The 17279-nt window shown below is 36.9% G+C and overlaps 6 protein-coding genes across 10 annotated transcripts; 3 read left to right on the top strand and 3 right to left on the bottom strand.

Annotated features, from left to right (window-relative positions):
- Positions 1-6: 6 nt before the first annotated feature.
- On the top strand, positions 7-2590 carry LOC145735780 (protein transport protein Sec24A-like). Its single transcript, XM_081989833.1, has 7 exons — positions 7-33; positions 370-598; positions 673-839; positions 896-1045; positions 1103-1595; positions 1680-1780; positions 1838-2590. The coding sequence occupies exons 1-7, from the start codon at positions 18-20 to the stop codon at positions 2086-2088; spliced, it is 1407 nt and encodes a 468-aa protein (XP_081845959.1). The 5' UTR covers positions 7-17; the 3' UTR covers positions 2089-2590.
- Positions 2591-2595: 5 nt separating this feature from the next.
- On the bottom strand, positions 2596-4847 carry LOC145735776 (ESF1 homolog). The gene is made up of 2 exons (XM_081989829.1): positions 2966-4847; positions 2596-2910 (listed from the first exon to the last, which is right to left on the bottom strand). Exons 1-2 carry the CDS (start codon positions 4700-4702, stop codon positions 2638-2640), a joined length of 2010 nt encoding a protein of 669 aa, XP_081845955.1. The 5' UTR covers positions 4703-4847; the 3' UTR covers positions 2596-2637.
- A 711-nt stretch (positions 4848-5558) lies between these two features.
- On the top strand, positions 5559-6572 carry LOC145735785 (glutathione S-transferase 1-like). The gene is made up of 3 exons (XM_081989847.1): positions 5559-5924; positions 5976-6182; positions 6240-6572. Exons 1-3 carry the CDS (start codon positions 5784-5786, stop codon positions 6549-6551), a joined length of 660 nt encoding a protein of 219 aa, XP_081845973.1. The 5' UTR covers positions 5559-5783; the 3' UTR covers positions 6552-6572.
- Positions 6573-6753: 181 nt separating this feature from the next.
- Positions 6754-15731, top strand: clos (closca). The gene is made up of 21 exons (XM_081989826.1): positions 6754-7040; positions 7094-7234; positions 9174-9298; positions 9354-9550; positions 9605-9804; positions 9856-10011; positions 10063-10178; positions 10226-10379; positions 10437-10639; positions 10693-12832; positions 12887-13044; positions 13098-13341; positions 13506-13758; positions 13810-13987; positions 14040-14253; positions 14305-14580; positions 14634-14857; positions 14910-15069; positions 15132-15228; positions 15278-15424; positions 15481-15731. The coding sequence occupies exons 1-21, from the start codon at positions 6914-6916 to the stop codon at positions 15635-15637; spliced, it is 5667 nt and encodes a 1888-aa protein (XP_081845952.1). The 5' UTR covers positions 6754-6913; the 3' UTR covers positions 15638-15731.
- On the bottom strand, positions 7210-9477 carry LOC145735782 (RWD domain-containing protein 2A). 5 transcript variants are annotated; one of them, XM_081989840.1, is made up of 5 exons: positions 9362-9477; positions 8089-8441; positions 7802-7970; positions 7582-7747; positions 7210-7458 (listed from the first exon to the last, which is right to left on the bottom strand). In XM_081989840.1, the coding sequence occupies exons 2-5, from the start codon at positions 8399-8401 to the stop codon at positions 7225-7227; spliced, it is 882 nt and encodes a 293-aa protein (XP_081845966.1). In that variant the 5' UTR covers positions 8402-8441; positions 9362-9477; the 3' UTR covers positions 7210-7224. The 5 variants fall into 5 exon arrangements, with proteins under 5 accessions (XP_081845966.1, XP_081845961.1, XP_081845965.1 ...); XM_081989835.1 differs by lacking the exon at positions 9362-9477 and adding an exon at positions 8707-8850; XM_081989839.1 differs by lacking the exon at positions 9362-9477 and adding an exon at positions 8495-8700.
- Positions 15732-15973: 242 nt separating the features above from the next.
- LOC145735786 (uncharacterized) lies at positions 15974-17150 on the bottom strand. Its single transcript, XM_081989848.1, has 3 exons — positions 16781-17150; positions 16507-16728; positions 15974-16453 (listed from the first exon to the last, which is right to left on the bottom strand). The coding sequence occupies exons 1-3, from the start codon at positions 16845-16847 to the stop codon at positions 16227-16229; spliced, it is 516 nt and encodes a 171-aa protein (XP_081845974.1). The 5' UTR covers positions 16848-17150; the 3' UTR covers positions 15974-16226.
- Positions 17151-17279: the final 129 nt, after the last annotated feature.

Here is a 17279-nt window from a genome sequence, read left to right as displayed (position 1 = left end):
TACAAGTGGCCCACAAAATGATGGCTGCTACCGGTAAGCGTAATTGAACGAAATTTTGTTTGTGTGGTTTGATAAGCCGGAAATAGTGCTGCTTCAAGGTTTTTGTTAATTGAGTTGTTTGCTTTGATTAAGGAGCATTTAGGACAGATAAGGTACTATAGTCTCTTTTGTTTCTTTATTGTTGATATCAGAGCTGACTTATCTAATTGTAATTATGTTTATTTAACTAGTTTTTTGATGACTACTTTCTATTTTATCTAAAGATGTTGTAATGATATTTTCTGATTTGTGACCCTTTAATTGTAAACTAATGCTTACTGAAAGCTTGATCTTGGTCAAAATCACACTGAATAACAATTAAATATACAGGGGGTAGAGTGACAGTGTTCCAAGCGGCGTTGCCAAACGTAGGACCTGGGGCCGTCGTAGCCAGAGAAGATCCGAACCAAAGATCGTCAGCTGAAACTCCCCTGCTGAATCCAGTCAATGATTTCTACAAAAAATTGGCGCTAGAATGTTCGGGTCACCAAGTTGCTGTTGATTTGTTTATTTTGAACTCGCAATACGTTGATATAGCCACCATATCAGGAATTAGCAGGTATATGATTATTGCTTTTAATTGTAGTTGTGTTGACTGAAAATGATAAACTATAGCAATTTTATTGTTTACAGATTCAGTGGTGGATCAATTCAGCACTTTCCGTTATTTAAATCAACTAGGCTTTTATCTGTGGATGCTTTCCAGAGAGATCTCAGGCGGTACTTGACCAGGAAAATTGGTTTTGAAGCCGTAATGCGAGTCAGATGTACCAGGGGACTGACAATAAACACTTTCCACGGTATTTTTAACTTTCTTATAGTTGATCCAGTAAAGTTATTGGTGGAAATCACTTAGGTAACTTCTTTGTGAGATCACCTGATCTTCTAGCCTTGCCGAACATTAATCCGGACGCCGCTTTCGGTATCCAGGCGGCTATCGAGGAAAACCTGTCGGAAACACAGACTGTCTGCTTCCAAGCTGCCTTACTCTACACCTCCAGCAAAGGTATTTGATCCAAACATAACTAATTCCCTGACTGAGTTGTTTTGATAATCAAAAAAGGTGAAAGAAGAATCCGAGTGCACACGCTATGCCTGCCATTGGCCACCACTCTAAGTGAAGTCATCCAATCAGCAGATCAACAATGCATTATAGGACTCTTAAGTAAAATGGCAGTGGACAGATCGATGCAAGCCTCTCTGTCTGATGCCCGTGAAGCATTCATCAATGCAGCCATTGACATTTTGTCTGCCTACAAGTTCTCTTTGAACTTGGGAAATGCAACTAGTGGACTATTGGCCCCCAAGTGCCTTCAGTTGCTCCCACTTTACATTGCCGCCATTTTGAAACATACCGCGTTCAGAATAGGAGTACCCACTCGATTAGATGACCGCGTGAAGGCGATGATCGATATGAAGACGTTGCCTTTATATCTGCTGCTCCAGAGTATCTATCCAGACTTGTATCCGGTTCATAACTTGGAGCTCCAGGAAGTAACTTTAAATGAGGAGGAAGAATCGGTGCCGTTGCCACCTAGATTGCAACTCAGTGCCAGGTGAGTAGTTTTGTCTCTATACAATGTTTGTACCTTTAGCAAAGTTAAGTTTCCTATATAAAGCAGTTTTTAATAAATTTTCAGATGTTTGGAGAATAAAGGAGCCTTTCTCATGGATTGCGGTGATCGTATGATGATGCTAGTTGGGCCCAACGTGTCACAAGACTTCCTAAATCAAGCCTTAGGTGAGAGTCACTTGCTTACGTGTTTTTAGACCCTTTTAATCGTCATAATAAAATTAGGCGTGTCAGACTACAATTCGATCGATGAAAACATGACTGAACTGCCCATATTGAACAACTTGGCAAATCAAAGGCTTCATCAGTTTATCAACTATCTAAACGATGAAAAACCGTACCACGTGATATTGCAAGTGATCCGTGATAATAGTCCGGCCCGCGGGGTTTTCTTGGAAAAGCTGATCGAGGATCGTTTAGAAAATTCTTTGTCCTATCATGAGTTTTTGCAACATTTGAAGACGCAAGTGAAATAGCAGTGCGCCAGCGATTCTTATTGGTTGACATATTTCGGGCCGGGAAAATTCGTTTAGGGGTGTCACGTGTATATTGTGTAGATGTTTAAGGACTTTTTAGGGAATTATTCGAAAGGAAATCTACAACTTTAAACGCTGTTATAGAAAATCGCTTCTGAAGAAAGTAGTAGGTTTCCATTGTTGTATATATTTATAGGAATGGATTATGGGTGCCCTATTTTATTGAAAAATTTTTTCCTTATCTTTATACCAAAAAAAGTCCCCATCTGGTTGTTTATAAAATGCATTTTAAATGGTAAGTTTCACCCACTAATATAATTTCTGGTAAAATGCTAGTTCTAATTGGTTTCCTCCAGTGGAAAGTTAAAATTTATTTATGCCTAAGTTATATCAGTGTCTACCTTTGTATTGGCTGCACTTAATAGTCAGTTTTGTCTTGATGATATTTTTAAATATTGTGATAAACACGCCGTAAAAAAAATAAAGTAGCAATAATAACAAATTGAGTAGTTTCTGTAAAAAGTTTACTCCCAACTACAACAAAAAAAATCACTTTTTTCTTTGATTCATCTCCTGTGTTTTCCTTTTAACATTTTTAACCAGCAATTTCAATTCCACATCTTTCCTTTTCTCTGCTTGTTGTTCAGTTATTTTGGGTTTTTTACTTTCAGGCACTGCATTATCATTGGCTCCTCTTCTTTTCATTTTTTCCTGTATTAGAGTGTCCATGCCTTTAGTTTTTTTGTAATGTGGATCTGTTGGCTCAATGTTGTAATGATGGCTTGTAAAAATGGCTGAGAACCTTTTATCTTCCACATTAACCTTAAAACACATGAGTTAAAAAATCTTATTTTTTTTTGCAGTAATTAAAACTTACCTTAAACTCATCTTCAGGCTTAACACTTCCACCCTCCTGCTCTTTACCTTTTTTGCCTTTCTTCTTCTTCTTTTTAGCCTTGTCCCCACTCTCATCTTCCTGGATTTTTTTAAAATTGAAATGTTTCTTGTCACCCTCTTCTTCATTCATTAGTAACAAGTCCAGTTCAGCCTGCTTCTGCTCATCCACTTCCTCTTCACTTTCTACCTGTTTTTTGCCCTTACTACTTTTCTTTTTGCTCTTAAATTCTGGTTTGTTGAATTCTTCAGCAAAGTATGGGTCATTCATATCTATATCTGAGGGTATATCACTGTCTTCTGACTCATCCTTTTTGGATTTTTTCTTGTGTTCTTTACGTTTTTCCTTGCGTTTGTCTAGGTATTTTTGGAAAGGTGTTTTTTCTTCTTGACCAGTCAGTTTATCTTGCATTAACTTGTCAGTTTTCTGTTTCAAGTCAATACCCCAGGAAATTTCTAAACCAACATCTTTACTGTTTTTCTCCATTTCTTTTTCTTGAATATCTTGCAACAGTGCTTTGTATTTATCTATAGGATTGCCAGATTGTGTGCTATCTCCATCTGATTGGCTGTCACTTAAATCTTCCTTATCTGAGTCATCACTACCACTACCTGCTAAATAGTTTTGCAGGTCTTGTTCAGAAATCTCACTGATTTTGCCACTGTTAACTTTATCAGCAAACTCCAGTCTGTCTGGGTTGGTTTCATCCCAGGTTAATTCAACTTTAGCCTGCTGTAGGGCAGTGGTGGTGAAAAATCTAGGTTCATACTTGTTGGGTAACTTGTCACATGACTCTTTAGGTTCATCATCAAATGTCATATCATCTGGGATGAATCTCAAATCAATTTTAGTGGCACTGGACTCATACTCCATACCATCACATTCAGTATAGATTTTATTGGCTGACTGGACACTGTCAAATGTTACAACAGCATAGTAATACTTCAAACGGTTTAGTTGGTATTGGCGTAATTTTTCCATGTGGTATCTAGAACCTTCTTCACCATCATCATCCACTGACTGTTCAGTGTTGGGTTGTTTTTTAGCTTCCACTAGCTCAATGGGACCTTTAACTTCCTCTTCCTGTAGTCTCTGCTTACCAAATTCAGAAGGGTAAATCACCACAGATTTAATAATGCCACCAGAAGGTAGAAATGAACTGAGCAGGACCATCAAGTCAACTGCCCTAATTCTATCCCAATCCAAGTTACAAGCAGCCAATCTGTAGGTGGCCTCATCAGTTTGTCCAGCATCTGCATCCAGCTCACCCCATTTGTGATCAATGTCTTCAGACTCAGATACCTCATCATCAGTCTCTTCATCGTCAGATGAACTGTCTGATTGTAATGTTTTCTCCCCTCTGGCATAGTCTATAGACAGATCTTTAAGTTTGATTTTTACATCATCAGACAAAGCTTGGTCAGTGGTTTGAAGTGCCTTAGAGTTTTCATCTGGTAGCTCTTCACTGTTTTGTTCATTTGTTACCTCATCTTCACTTTCATCCTCATCTTCTGAGCTTACTTCATAGTAACGTTTTAAATCGTCATTGGAATGCAACTGGACTGGTCGACCCCTTTTATCTGTAGTGTATTTTAGCTGAAACTTTTTATCCTGAAACATAGACTGGAACCTTTTGTCAATCTTCACTTTTGTGTGGGTTGTGGGGACTCGCCGAAATTTTGGATCTTTTGTTATTAAGTCAAACCGTTTATCTTCCATATTGCCTAATGTTTTCTAGTATTAAAATACAGTGTTTTAATGGAATTTCTGGCCTATATTTTTCTCTAGAAAACGTGAACTTTTTAGGATTGAAACAAAACATATGTTGAGGTTATGATCTTTTTTTCTTAGGTTTGTTCTGTCAAGTTACCGTCAGTTTTCTTCGTAAACGGAGAACGATATTTCCTGGCATGTAATATGGACAATCACGTGACAGCATTAATAGATGTTATTATTAACTAATTCTTGTCTGTAATTTTTGAAGTTTTGTAAAAAAAGTATGATTTACATGATTTATACTAAACCATTGTTAAAAATATTAATCCTGTAACCTTCAAGTTAGAATTGAACCATAATATTGTAGGGAAATAGGGAACAAATGCAACTATTGGCAACACCGATGAAAAATATTGTTTCGACATATATATAAAGTTTCATTTCATTGGTGGGCACGTAGCACGTGATGCCCAGCACACTAGAATCAGAGGGAAATGCACAGTATAGAAAAATCAAATCCCTCACCAAAACTCCAAATTCACAGCTTACTATAGGCCATCTTTTAAAAAAAAAAGAACGGTTGACATAGAACATTGGCCGTATATAACTAATTCGAATTTTTAAACTGGTAAACTTAATTACAAGTGGAATTGTAGTCGCAGAAACCTCTTAACACTTTAATTACAGCTTTTAGGAAACTCAAAACTCCGCCATTTTAATAACCGTCAAAATTGGTTTTAACGGTGTCACTCTATAGTCATAGGTTGTCTCTTTTTAAGTGTCAATAGCTAAATGCGTTTAACAAAGAGGTATATTATCCCCTACTTGTCCTGTTTTTTTTAGTTATTTTAATTCTTCACTTTAAACTGAGAATTTAAACTTTTTCCATATCACTAAATCGAATTCCATTTAGCATACTCTGTATTGCTGTTGCCAAGTGTGAAACAACTTTAAAGGACAGATTAATTTATCTTCATAAGCGTTGGTTCGACGAGATTACCAATTTACTGCTTGATCATTGTTCAAGTTCAGTACCACTACCACTTTGAATTCATTACCATACACATCTCAGTAATTTAATAAGATGATTCCAAAAGTGTATGGTATGGTAGGCAGCCCTCCCTACACGGCCGTTTTAATGTGCGCCAAAGTTTTGCGTATAAAACTCGACTTGGAACGGGTAGATTTTATCAAAGGGGAGCACTTTACAGAGGATTTTATCAAGGTAAATGCCTACATATTTACATAGAGAAGTTTTTGATTGGTTTTGGTACAGAAAAATCCTCAACACACCGTTCCATTGCTGGAAGATGATGGGTACGTACTGGCAGACAGCCACGCCATTAACGGGTACTTGGTTGGTACTTACGGCAAGGAGAACGACCCTTTATACCCCAGAAACGACATCAAAAGGAGAGCATTGATTGATCATCGGTTACATTTGGATTCAAGTATTGTAGCCGCCAAGGGGTTGCTAGTCTCGGTAACATCATTTCATTGATTTTCTGTCAATTTGAGAGTAATTAAATGATTATTATAGAAGCCTCTAGTCCAACATAAAACCCAGCCCAGTCAGGCATTTTTGGACGGTTTTAGGGAGACTTTTGTAATTCTAGATCGGCAAATCAAGACACAAAACAGCAAATATATGGTGGGGGATGAGTTGTCTATTGCCGATTTTAGTGTGACATCATCTGTAACCCTTTGGGGGTATTTCGTCAAAGATTGGGAAAAGGATTTCCCTCATATCAACGATTACATTGAACGAATGAGGAAGGAGGACTGGTTTGACTTTGCTGTGGAAGGATCTAAGGCTTTCAATGACTGGATGGATTCAAGGCTAATAAAATAATAAAACTCCTGTAAAGATTTAGTTTTGATTTGTTTTTTTATTTAATAAATGCCAGACTGCTGGTTGATCAGCGTTGTTCTAAAAAATTTGCTTGGCCTAGTTTGAGGTTATGTGCATCGTTAGACAAGTGTTGACGTTATATTGACAACTCCCGTTTCCCGTTGCTTCTAATATATTAGTTTCTCTTTCTAATATATGTGATTGACAAAGGGAGTAAACACGCATTTTGGCGTCCATTTTAAAACATTTATTTCTGTGATAACAAAAAATTTAACTGCAATGTTAAAAAAGGGCCAAACTTACGAATTCCTTAAAATGTTTAAAATTTCCAACCTTCTTTTCAGTTCCTGTTAAACATCAGCATGTGGTTACCCACCTTAATTTGTCTTTTTATTTGTATCAAAGTTTCTTTGGCAGAGTTTTTAGATGAAGTTCAAATCCTTAAAAAGTCCTTTGCAGAGGGCTTACAAGCGGATCCTGCATTATCAGGTAGGGCACCCCGCACCTTGTAGTTATAAATCAATAATTTATAATACTTACAGGAGATGTTTTAACACCAGTATTGAAAATGTTCATTGACACCAAAATTGCCAGAATGGAAGATTTGCTTTCTTCTACTCGTTTTACCCACTCACAGAGAACTAAAAGGGATTTAAATACATCGGAAAAAACCTCAGTTATAGGTAAAAACTTTATTAGTAACTGCATATAAAAATAGTACATATAATGGGTTAACAAAAAAAGATTGTCCAGGAGAATTATTTGTCAGTTTATTGTCAGGTACCTTTGGCATCAACCCCAAAAATATCTTTGAAAATGTACCCCAGCTGGTGCTCTTCCAAGTACTTGTAAAACTCCCCCATATCCATGTGATTGAATTTAGGGCCATGATTTTCAAACACTTGTTCTGCAAACGTTTTAAACTTTAGAAATTGACTGGTTTTTAAGTCTTCTTTATTGCTTTCTGTAATCTAAAGCAACTGGATTATTAAACATACTACTGTTACTGTTGAAGCTAAAGTGTTCTAACCTTGCAAAATATTTTTTTCCAGTTCATACTTTTTACAGTTTGCCACCATTCATTTACATCACATTTGCACCCTTCAACACAAATAATCCCTGGTTTTCCAGGCATTACAAATCCAGTAATGTTGAGGCTTTGTGCCAAATTTATAAGGGAGTTTCGTTTTGTTTTACTATGTCATGTAAATAGGATTAGCTTTATTTAACTTTAGTGGATTTAGCAGTACCTGTAAATGTGATGGGAATAAATCCAGAACCGTACAAGTTCTTCATCCCTTGGGGGACAACAAGTCTCCACAATTTCTGGTTTACAATAAGTGTGAGCTTGGTCTTGAAGCCAGGAAATAGCTGAGAAAATACAGGGTTCACCTCGTGGTAGGTCAGTTAAGAAATTTTCTAAAATTACAAGTTTTTTTATCAGTATTGACTTGCAATTTTACCCAAATTTGCCAAGTCACTGGCATACAGATAACTTTTAAATGTTGTTATCTAAAAAAAATTGTATAACACTTACCCATCCGTTTATTCAGTTCTACATGTTGGGTTTTATTCAAATTTTGGTTCCTGATAAATACATCAGGGGCATTTGCAGGGTAGTCAGAAGGTAGGCTGATGCAAACCTCAAATTTATCATCTTCAATAGGTACATTGACACTGTAACCTAAGCAGGGGGGCACAAATTTATTCCTACCACACACAAAGTCTTGTATGCTTTGAAACACTTCAAAATCTTCAATTTTAATCTCTCCCGGATTGTAGAACATGGCCTGAAGGCTTTCCAGTTCATCCAGCTGGATCCGCAAATTTTCTCTTATATTTTCACTCATTTTAAAAGTATTGGTAGACTTTTCTTTACAATGTAAAGACCTGAAAATGTCTGAAGTGTTAATTACAAATTGATAAAGCTTATCTATCTATACTCGGTATGTTATTAATATGTAAAATATCTTACTCCATCTGAACTGGTTCATGTTGGTAAAAAACCTGATTTTTAAAGTTATTGTTATTTATTTATGCTAAATTAATCTGGTTTGTTTTGGTTTGACGCCAGTTTACAGGCCTGACCTGCGTATGATGAAATTTCTCCTGTATGTGGCGTGGAATTAACGTTTTTTAATGGGAGAGCCTTTACCTTGAAATGTCTTGGTGTGACAACCTAACTGTGGTTAAGGGCTGATTATATAATAGCATTATAAAAGGAAATGGCAGTGCTGTAAACAATGCGTAGATAAGACAAAAGCACATGATGTAATAATTATATTATCACATGGTTTTCGTTATGGTAATTGCTAGAGTAGTCAGCTGTTTTACCACTTGTCAGTTAATTAATATTGTAATTTGTAGTCAAATTTTACTACTATTGAACCAATACTCTATGTTTGGTTACTTTTCCGTTTTATTCATAAAAACTCTGAATTTTCTACATAATATAAAATAGAAATATTAGATAATCAGAGTACTCTCCAAGCTTAATAGCACTTCCTGCCTTAAGTCTCCAACTTAACTAGGAACTTAATAAAACTCGTTTGCAATTCGCCTGTAAACTGCAGTTTGCGGTTTGGACCAAGCTGTTATTAGCAAAAAATCTGTGTCTTTTAGAAATACGCAAAGAAGGGGAGCTACTAAACACCAACCTCCAGGATTTACGTTTGTCAACTCGAAAAAACCGAACTTTGGTCGTAGCTTTAGAAATCCCAGATCATCTAGCAATTTACAACTACCAAGTAAAGTTACACACAACAATCTTGTGATTACAACTTTATAAAGAGTATATTTCAGAACGCTACCTTCACCAAACTGCTGAATATCACTGCAGCGTTTCAAACCAATTTAGCAACAATCTCTTTAAAGAATTCAACTTTGATTGTTTTGGGTGACGCACACCGAGTTAGAGTGATTGAACTTGATTTGAAAAATGTCTCATTGAAGGTGATTCATACGATCAGAGTGTCCAACCCTCAACACGTAGTTTTGTGGTAGTTTTCAAGTTTAAATGTTGGTAACAGTGTAAAAAATTGCAATTTTTTAAGGAAGCAAAGCCAAGAGCAAATTTTCCTGTCAGTCACCTGGCAAAAGGTTAGCTCCAAAGTGGTGACTGTGTATAAATGGTTGGGTAGACATTTCGATTTCCTTCAGGACATTGAGGAATCTGCGGGAGTGGTTAAGAGTGTGCCTTTTAGCATACATGGATCATTTTACTTGGCTCTGGTTAACTCTGAAACTAAAAAACGTACCTTAACTTAAGATTTGGTAAACTGGGATTAATGTGTATGTGTTTTAGCTTTCAAGAAATCTTATTCAGATATTTTCAAGTTTAACCATGACAACGAAACTTTCAAACTCTTTCGAAGGTTACCTACAGATGGATGCCGGGACATTAAATACTTTCAAGCGCGCCTACATGGAGATGATCATCATTTTTTGATTGTGGTTTATGGTCAGTATAGTTTACACCCTCTAGAAGTTATTTATCAGTTTAATTTGCCAGGCATGCCTAATTTTTACGACCAACAAAGCATTTCAGTTATTTACAAGTATGAGGACGGTTACTTCTTTCCTTTTCAAACTGTTGAAAGTTATGCAGTAGAATGGCAACCCATTCAGGTAAGTTTAAAACTGTCCTGTATACTCAACTGCAAGGTGGTATTTAGGATAATAGTGGCAACACTGCATTAATTGCTCTAACGGACCAAGGCTTGCAAGGGTTCCAGTACGACGGTTGGCAATTTTCGCAAAGTAATGTCACCGCCAGCTTTTCTATCAATGGAACTGTTGGGGCCTTTCACACTTTCCAGAACGTTTTAGGTTTGAAATAACAGTCATTATTGTTCAAAATGTTTAATGCTTCAATTTTAACTACAGTGATGGCATGTTCTCAGTGCAATTTGCCCAGCAACGTATTTACGTTTAACTTTTCCTCTACGAATTTAGTGAGGAAACAGCATAATGAGTTGCTGACGTGGTGTCAAAACACTTTGCACCAACTGGATTCGGTCTATTATGAGTCAGAATCGCCATCTTCGCGTACTCTTTCGGCGGGATCTTTGCGTGGCGACTTGACTGAGGTAAGTTTGTCAAATCAACCCAAAACATTATCTTGGTAACTCTTCCAACACAGAAATTCACCATTTCAAACCAAGAGCGCCAACTAGCGGCTATAAATCAACTCAATCACTCCCTAACCATTCTAGAAGAGGCTGTAAGAGACATTTTTGATCGTGACTGGAATTTAACTAATATCCAAGCCAACAAAGTAATATTCAATAACAAGACTTCTGTTAATTTTCTTCAAACCAATCTAATTAACAACCAATCTGTTGATCTTCTGCTTGATAATCTTTTAAACCTTGAAAAAGGATTCGACCTGGATGAGTTAGATGTTGAAGTTGCTGTTTTGGAGAATGATGTTCAATTTTTAATGCTTAACAACAGATCTGTTAATGATTATGTGCTTAGTAATTCCAGTAGTGTTCAAGAGGTGGTTGTAGGCCACAGTGCCAACTTTACTCAAGGTTTCAATGTTTCGTCAATTAACGAGAAAATTAGGGTTAGTGAAGAAGAGCTTTTGTTAAACCACGGTGATCAAGTGTTTTCCTGGGATTTAAACCTGAATAATTTAGTTGCGGAGCAATTAAACGCCACCAACGGTTCAGATTATCTTAATCTAGAAGTGTCTCACGTTAATTCCCTTAAAGTGGATAACCTTGAAGTTGGTGGGTTGATAAACAGAGTGGACTTTCCCCTTTTGGCTGCTGGTTCCTTAAAAAAGGCTTCCAACACCACCCAAGTATTGCACGTCCCTTTGTATGTAAACCAATTGGAAGCTGAAAATATCACTGTCACTCAGCCACTTGCTGATTTCCTTTTGATCAACCATCCTGGAAACTACACCATCAATTGCAATGTAACTTTCTCTAAAATTTACACTGCCAATCTTCAAACCCATTCAATTAATAATATTCAAATATCCGACCCGGAAGAAGGTCTTAATTTACTGCAAAACACCAAACAGGAAGCACAAGTTATAAAGGGTAATCTTACCTTGGATAACATCAAAATCACCAACTTAACACGTCACAACGTCTCATCTGCTGAAAACATCAAAGTTTTGCGTCACTTGACAGCCAATGACATCATCTCTTCTAACGGGAAGAGTCTGCGTACTAAGTTACTCAGCAGCCTCAAATTAACAGACCAGAAGGTTTCTGTGAGGTTACACTTTACTCAACCGGTTGAAGCTTATGACGTCATTGCAGACAAAGTTAACGAGGTGGAGCCTCAAAATTGGTTATTGCAAAAATCGGACGATACTCAAGTGCTCACGGGTCAGAAGCGGTTTTTGGGTGACTTGACCTTAAAAGGCACTCAGAACATTTTTAATTTAAATGGCATTAAAGTACAGGAGTTTGAGAATGGATTATTAAAGATAAATGGTGACCAGGAACTTTCAGGACACTTTACTATAGACCGGGCGGTTTTTAAACAGGGATTGCAGTACAATGAATCTAAGATTACCGCAATTAAAACTATGATAGTTAACGGGAATTTAAAAGTTGCAAATACAACTACGTTAGAGTTAAGTGTGTGGGGTTTAGTTAACGACCAAAACCTCAACAACACTAATAACGACTTGACATCAGGACTAAAAAACTTCACCACTCTCTATGTGCAAAATTTAAATCTTGGACCCTCAGAATTGCTGGATTTGGTGCAAGACATCCACAACAATCATCTGGTCCTAAATCATCAACATTTGCAGTTACCTAACAGCGTGGAAATCGAGAATTTAAAATTTAGCGGTACACTTAACGGCAATATGACTCAAGACGATTTTAAAGGATTGATGACCCTGCAGTCAGAAGAAGACATTTTGGTTGCCACTGACATGGAGTACGACTCAATGACGGTCTTAGGGGAGGTTTCTATAACCGATGGTTATATTAACGGACACAATTTGACCAGATTGGAAAAGGAAACAGTGAAAATCGACGAAGATCATGAATTCGACAAGGTGACGTTTGATGAAGACATTATTGTGGAAGGTGGAGTCACTGTGGAAGGAAACATCGAGAACTTGGATCTGGATGAAATAGTCACTCAGGATGATTCCGAGTTGTACTTGGAAAATAAAATCTTTAAAGGATCAGTGATGGTTAATGGGACGTTGTTTATTAAAAACAAAGTAAGCGGACTGGAGTTACATAAATTCTGTGCTATTTCCAATTCTAGTAACACGTTAAACCGTTTAGTTATTGAAGGTGAGCGTTTGGTAATCCGGCTTGCTTGGTGACCTTTTGTGTAATTATTTTCAGGAGACGTGATGTTTGCCAAGGGACCTAAAGTTCACACTCTTAACAATATGAATCTGCAACATCTAAAGAAGTCGGTTTGGTTTAGTGATGTTGCTGCTAATATTAGCGGTAGCTTACTGCTTGGGAACGTCACAATTCAAGCTGATTTATATGTTAAAGTACGAGTGTTAAAGATGTTTCTTTTAGTGATTGAATGAGCAATTACTTTTAGAACAACGTGGATGACGTAAATTGGAACAACCTAATCCAGAACTATTTCAGCAAAACCAAATCGCAGGAAATTCCTCGTCCCTACACTTTTGCACAGGTCGTGTTTAAAAGCTTGTGCAGTCCGCAGATGAACGTCAATACCATAAACAATATCACCATAGATGATATACCTAAAGGGTTGCTACTGCAAGATGTGGATCAAATTTTCGAGGAAATCGCTTACTTTGAAGAGGTGTCTGTCCCAGGTAATATTTTGTTTAATTTAAACTCTAGGAAATGTAACTATACTTCCTTCCTTCCTTCCTTCGTGAACCCCCCAATTAACAGGGGGGAGGTTGGCTTCTGTTCCCTTTATGGGGCAATTTGCCAGATGTAACTACACTTAGCTACCCGTTTTTTATTCTGACAGAACTGTACGAGGATGTGTTGGTGAACGGTTTAAGTTTGAAGTCAGACGTGATGCGTTATGATCAAATAAACATCGTTACCGGACCTAAAACTGTGGAAAACTTGACCGTGGACATCTTAAAGTTGCCTCACAATGTCAAAATTCAAGGAGTGGATGTGCTAGATTGGTTGGAAAACGCCGTTTTGACTTCGGGAAGTTTCAACATCAAAGGAGCCAAAAGTTTTAAAAACGCTTCTTTCGCACAGGGCTTAAGGTAAAGTGTTGTGATCTTAAAAGTGGTTTCACGCACAGATTGGTTGTACAGTTTGAAGGGTTCACTGAACAATCTCAAGTTTGATAGCGCGTCAATTATGTTGGTTGACCAGCCGCAAAAAGTTAGAGGAAAAAAGGTGTTTACGGGATCGGTAAGGGCTGAAAATTTGAGAACCCATGGCGGTGGTTTGATTAATGGTATTGATTTGGAAGGGCTGGTTGCCAATCAGGTAAATGAACTTTACCAAAAAGTGACTGAAACACTGCAGTACATATTTTCAGGCAACCAAACATGGAAATAAGAGTATTAACTCGGATCTAGTGTTCTCTGGAAATTTAAATGTAGACAATCTGAATTTGCATGGTCAAAAGTATAATGGTGTAAACGTAACTCAGCTAATTGGCAACCTGACTAAACTCCACAAATTAGGTGGTTTGAGTAGCCATTTTGACAGTTTATTTGATTTGTCTGTCAGTATACAAAAAGCTTTGGCAGGTTGGTATTTCTTACCCAATGTGGACTTTTCTTTGAAATTTAAAGTTTTAGGCCAGCAATCTCTTTTTGAAGACTTTAAAGAGGTAAATCAGTTTACTGAAATTAACGATATTTTTGGTTTGAAATCTCACGATGGCTCTTCAAAACTTGTAACGTATTCTCTACAAAATGGCGCCGGCATGCTGCAAATGTTTGAGTTGGATAACTTTATCTTGGTCAACCGACTTGATACTTCCAGGTTGACTTTCCTCCAACCAATTACTTTACAAGGCTTGGATTATTTGTACATTGAACAGTATTCACACACTGACTATTACCGGAGATCTAGTATGTTTTTTAAGTGTTTTTGGATCTATTTTTTTATTGAAACTTAATTTCAGCACCGATTTTCTACGGGAATTTACTAAATCCCGACTTTGAATATGTGAACGAGTTTTACATGGCTCCCACTGTGTCTTTAACTTCTTTCACTCACCCCGCTACCAACGAAACGTGCATGGTTTTTGTTAGTTCGCATTTCAAATTAGCGGACGTGTTTTGCTCTTGGGAGTTTCCCAGTCAGTTTGGATTAAAAAAGAAAATTTTTATGGACGGAGTTTATAAAGTATAGTACAAGGCGTTTTAATGTTAATTTTGCTTAATAGAGAGATTTTTAGGTTGCAGCATTTGAAATTGGTCAAGGAGTGGTCTATTTGTTTCTGGTTGGTAAAGGGACAGCTCCCTTTAGGGAATCTCGAATAAAAATTTTCAAAGTTCACTCAGGGAAAGAGGAATTTGAGAACGTACAGGTTATATACGAAAGCGCTTTGTTGAATGGTATTTAAATTCACTTTTTATGATTGTATACCTGAATTTTTATTTATTTAATAATAAATTAGATTTGGCTTTGGCAACCATTAACGGCAAGCACTACGTGGCGTTTTCCTTTGAGTCTTTAAAGCCTTCTTCAGGGCCTGGTTGGGTTTCAATCTTCCGGTAAGTTGACAGTTAATGTTGCCAATTTTTTGAAACTTATTCTGTTTAGACTAAACTCCGATTCCGGTCGTTTCGAACATTGGCAACATATTCCGGTGAAAAACCCCCAGGGAGTGGAATTTATCACCGAAACCACTGTCGAGCCTCTTCTTCTGATATCCACTACTGAAATTGGGAATTCTTTGAATGTTTTCAGGTACCTGGTTATTCAATTCTGTTGGCTGTGAATCTGAATAAATATATTTTTTAAAGGTATGAAGGTGTGGCCGGATTCCATCAGATACTCAAAGGTTCAGCTTTGCCGGTTGGATCCCGGTTGAAGGTTATCGGGAACGGCAGGTTTGTGGCCTTAATGGAAACCCACAAGAAATTAGCCACTGTTTTGTCCACTATTACTCGAGGAGTTTAATTTATCTGTAAGTTTGTTGATTGATTTGTTTAAAGTTTATTTACTTTTTGTTGTTAATTTATATATAAAACTACGTCTAACTATAGAAGGAAAATCAATGGTTTCCTATTCTATCCTTCTGTAATCTGTAACTTTTTAGCGGCTTTGGAATCTGAGAAAAATCGTTTTTTTTTACACAGCCAACGTTTTCACTATCTTTCGAAAAACAAATGGAAATAAATATTGCAATAATCATTTCAGTTGTTGTAATAACATTTCCAAAAGATAGTAAAAATGGAACAACATTATTAACCTCTTGATAACCTGATATAGGATTATTACAGTAAACGTATAAAATTCTACTGAAACAGTGAAACTGAATATATTAAAATAATGATTGATATTTTAGTGTAGTATAAAAGATTTATTTTAAATTATTCTTTATTAGACCTGATTGACAAAGTTATTTTTTAATGAGTATTGTTGATAGATTAAAATTAACATTGTTTAACAGCTCATTCACTATAATAATTACTACTTATTATTACTAATAATGACAGAAAAGATTAGCACATTTCTAGAATTCTATTTGCATGAGCTTAAATCGCAATTATGGTTGTAAAATACTCCGTCTTTTACGGCCTATCCGAATATCAATTTGAGGAATAATTGTGGTTGTAGTGGTGGTGGGGGTCGTGACCACCGACTTTTGTTTTACCGTAGTAGGCCTGAAGGATGTCACCTCTTCGCTTTCGTTATCTGGGTAAAATTCCCAGGGTTGAAATCTCGAATGATGGTGGTGGTGGTGGTATTTAGGACGTTGAAATGGCCTTACATCTATACTTGTTAAAGTTTGTATTACTGGGTACGGGAGATTTGAGTGTGTTTACCTGGACTGAAATCGTGAAAAGACCTGTAAGGTGGTGAGAAATCGTACCACGATTTGGTTTTAGGTTGGTTCCTAAACCACGGGTTGGTGTAGCGCCTTTCTTGATGAATGTCATAAAATTCGTCATCATCTTCGTCACTTGACGGTTGGTATCGGTATTGAGCACTTCTGGTTTGAAGGTCTATGGCATTTTCTTTAGAGGCTGCACTAGTGTCATGTCGTTCTATATTATTTCGTTGATAAACACTAATTCCACAGTTTTTGCAAGAACTTACCAGTGATTTTGTTGCACGTAACCCCGACCACAAATAATAGACTAGCGAACTTCACTAAGCTGGTCATGTTGATGCTAAATTCAGCCCCAAACTGATTTGCTTCGGAAAAACCTCTGCTTTGTCATTGTCTGCATAAATCCCCTTGAGAGTACCGGTTTTTTCACTTAGTGAACCTTAATTAAATCATGTCGACGCAGTTTTTAATCAACGATCCGAAACTGTGTCGTCATCGTCTCTTCGACATACTTGATAATTATTGGTACTACCAGGAAGACGCAACAATGGATCTCCGTATTGAAACGTGCCGTTTGTTGATGTTTATTGTTTGCTAAAGTTGATCTAAGCGTAACGATGTTTTCGGTACGCTTAGCGACATTATAATGCGTGAAATCACTTCAAGTCATCTTTAACTGTGCCGCGAAACGGGATTTGCCATAAAATCATCACATTTCTCTTGCACTTGTGATGAAGGATTTATACTATTAATTGTCTAAACTTT

This window comes from Ips typographus, linkage group LG11, assembly GCF_016097725.1.
Source record: "Ips typographus isolate SLU linkage group LG11, UJ_Ityp_2.0, whole genome shotgun sequence".
In the NCBI taxonomy this organism is placed as follows: Eukaryota; Metazoa; Arthropoda; class Insecta; order Coleoptera; family Curculionidae; genus Ips; species Ips typographus.
The sequence above is the reverse complement of the archived record's forward strand: the minus strand, read 5'-3'. Positions and strand labels throughout refer to the sequence as shown.

What these genes read in the sequence shown, in the direction of transcription:
- LOC145735780 (XM_081989833.1), top strand. An exon ending in ACCATATCAGGAATTAGCAG is followed by an intron (nt 599 to 672) that starts GTATATGATTAT and finishes TATTGTTTACAG; the next exon opens with ATTCAGTGGTGGATCAATTC. An exon ending in GACAATAAACACTTTCCACG is followed by an intron (nt 840 to 895) that starts GTATTTTTAACT and finishes GAAATCACTTAG; the next exon opens with GTAACTTCTTTGTGAGATCA.
- LOC145735776 (XM_081989829.1), bottom strand. Translation starts at nt 4,702, where the DNA reads ATGGAAGATAAACGGTTTGACTTAATAACAAAAGATCCAAAATTTCGG. An exon ending in AGCCTGAAGATGAGTTTAAG is followed by an intron (nt 2,911 to 2,965) that starts GTAAGTTTTAAT and finishes ATGTGTTTTAAG; the next exon opens with GTTAATGTGGAAGATAAAAG.
- LOC145735785 (XM_081989847.1), top strand. Translation starts at nt 5,784, where the DNA reads ATGATTCCAAAAGTGTATGGTATGGTAGGCAGCCCTCCCTACACGGCC. An exon ending in TTACAGAGGATTTTATCAAG is followed by an intron (nt 5,925 to 5,975) that starts GTAAATGCCTAC and finishes GTTTTGGTACAG; the next exon opens with AAAAATCCTCAACACACCGT. An exon ending in CCAAGGGGTTGCTAGTCTCG is followed by an intron (nt 6,183 to 6,239) that starts GTAACATCATTT and finishes TGATTATTATAG; the next exon opens with AAGCCTCTAGTCCAACATAA.
- clos (XM_081989826.1), top strand. Translation starts at nt 6,914, where the DNA reads ATGTGGTTACCCACCTTAATTTGTCTTTTTATTTGTATCAAAGTTTCT. An exon ending in TCTTTCGCACAGGGCTTAAG is followed by an intron (nt 13,759 to 13,809) that starts GTAAAGTGTTGT and finishes TTGGTTGTACAG; the next exon opens with TTTGAAGGGTTCACTGAACA. An exon ending in TGACTATTACCGGAGATCTA is followed by an intron (nt 14,581 to 14,633) that starts GTATGTTTTTTA and finishes ACTTAATTTCAG; the next exon opens with CACCGATTTTCTACGGGAAT.
- LOC145735782 (XM_081989835.1), bottom strand. Translation starts at nt 8,819, where the DNA reads ATGTGCTTTTGTCTTATCTACGCATTGTTTACAGCACTGCCATTTCCT. An exon ending in TCACACCAAGACATTTCAAG is followed by an intron (nt 8,442 to 8,706) that starts GTAAAGGCTCTC and finishes AGACATTTTCAG; the next exon opens with GTCTTTACATTGTAAAGAAA. An exon ending in TATTCCCATCACATTTACAG is followed by an intron (nt 7,748 to 7,801) that starts GTACTGCTAAAT and finishes TACATGACATAG; the next exon opens with TAAAACAAAACGAAACTCCC.
- LOC145735786 (XM_081989848.1), bottom strand. Translation starts at nt 16,847, where the DNA reads ATGACCAGCTTAGTGAAGTTCGCTAGTCTATTATTTGTGGTCGGGGTT. An exon ending in TACGTGCAACAAAATCACTG is followed by an intron (nt 16,729 to 16,780) that starts GTAAGTTCTTGC and finishes GAAATAATATAG; the next exon opens with AACGACATGACACTAGTGCA. An exon ending in TTTTCACGATTTCAGTCCAG is followed by an intron (nt 16,454 to 16,506) that starts GTAAACACACTC and finishes TAACAAGTATAG; the next exon opens with ATGTAAGGCCATTTCAACGT.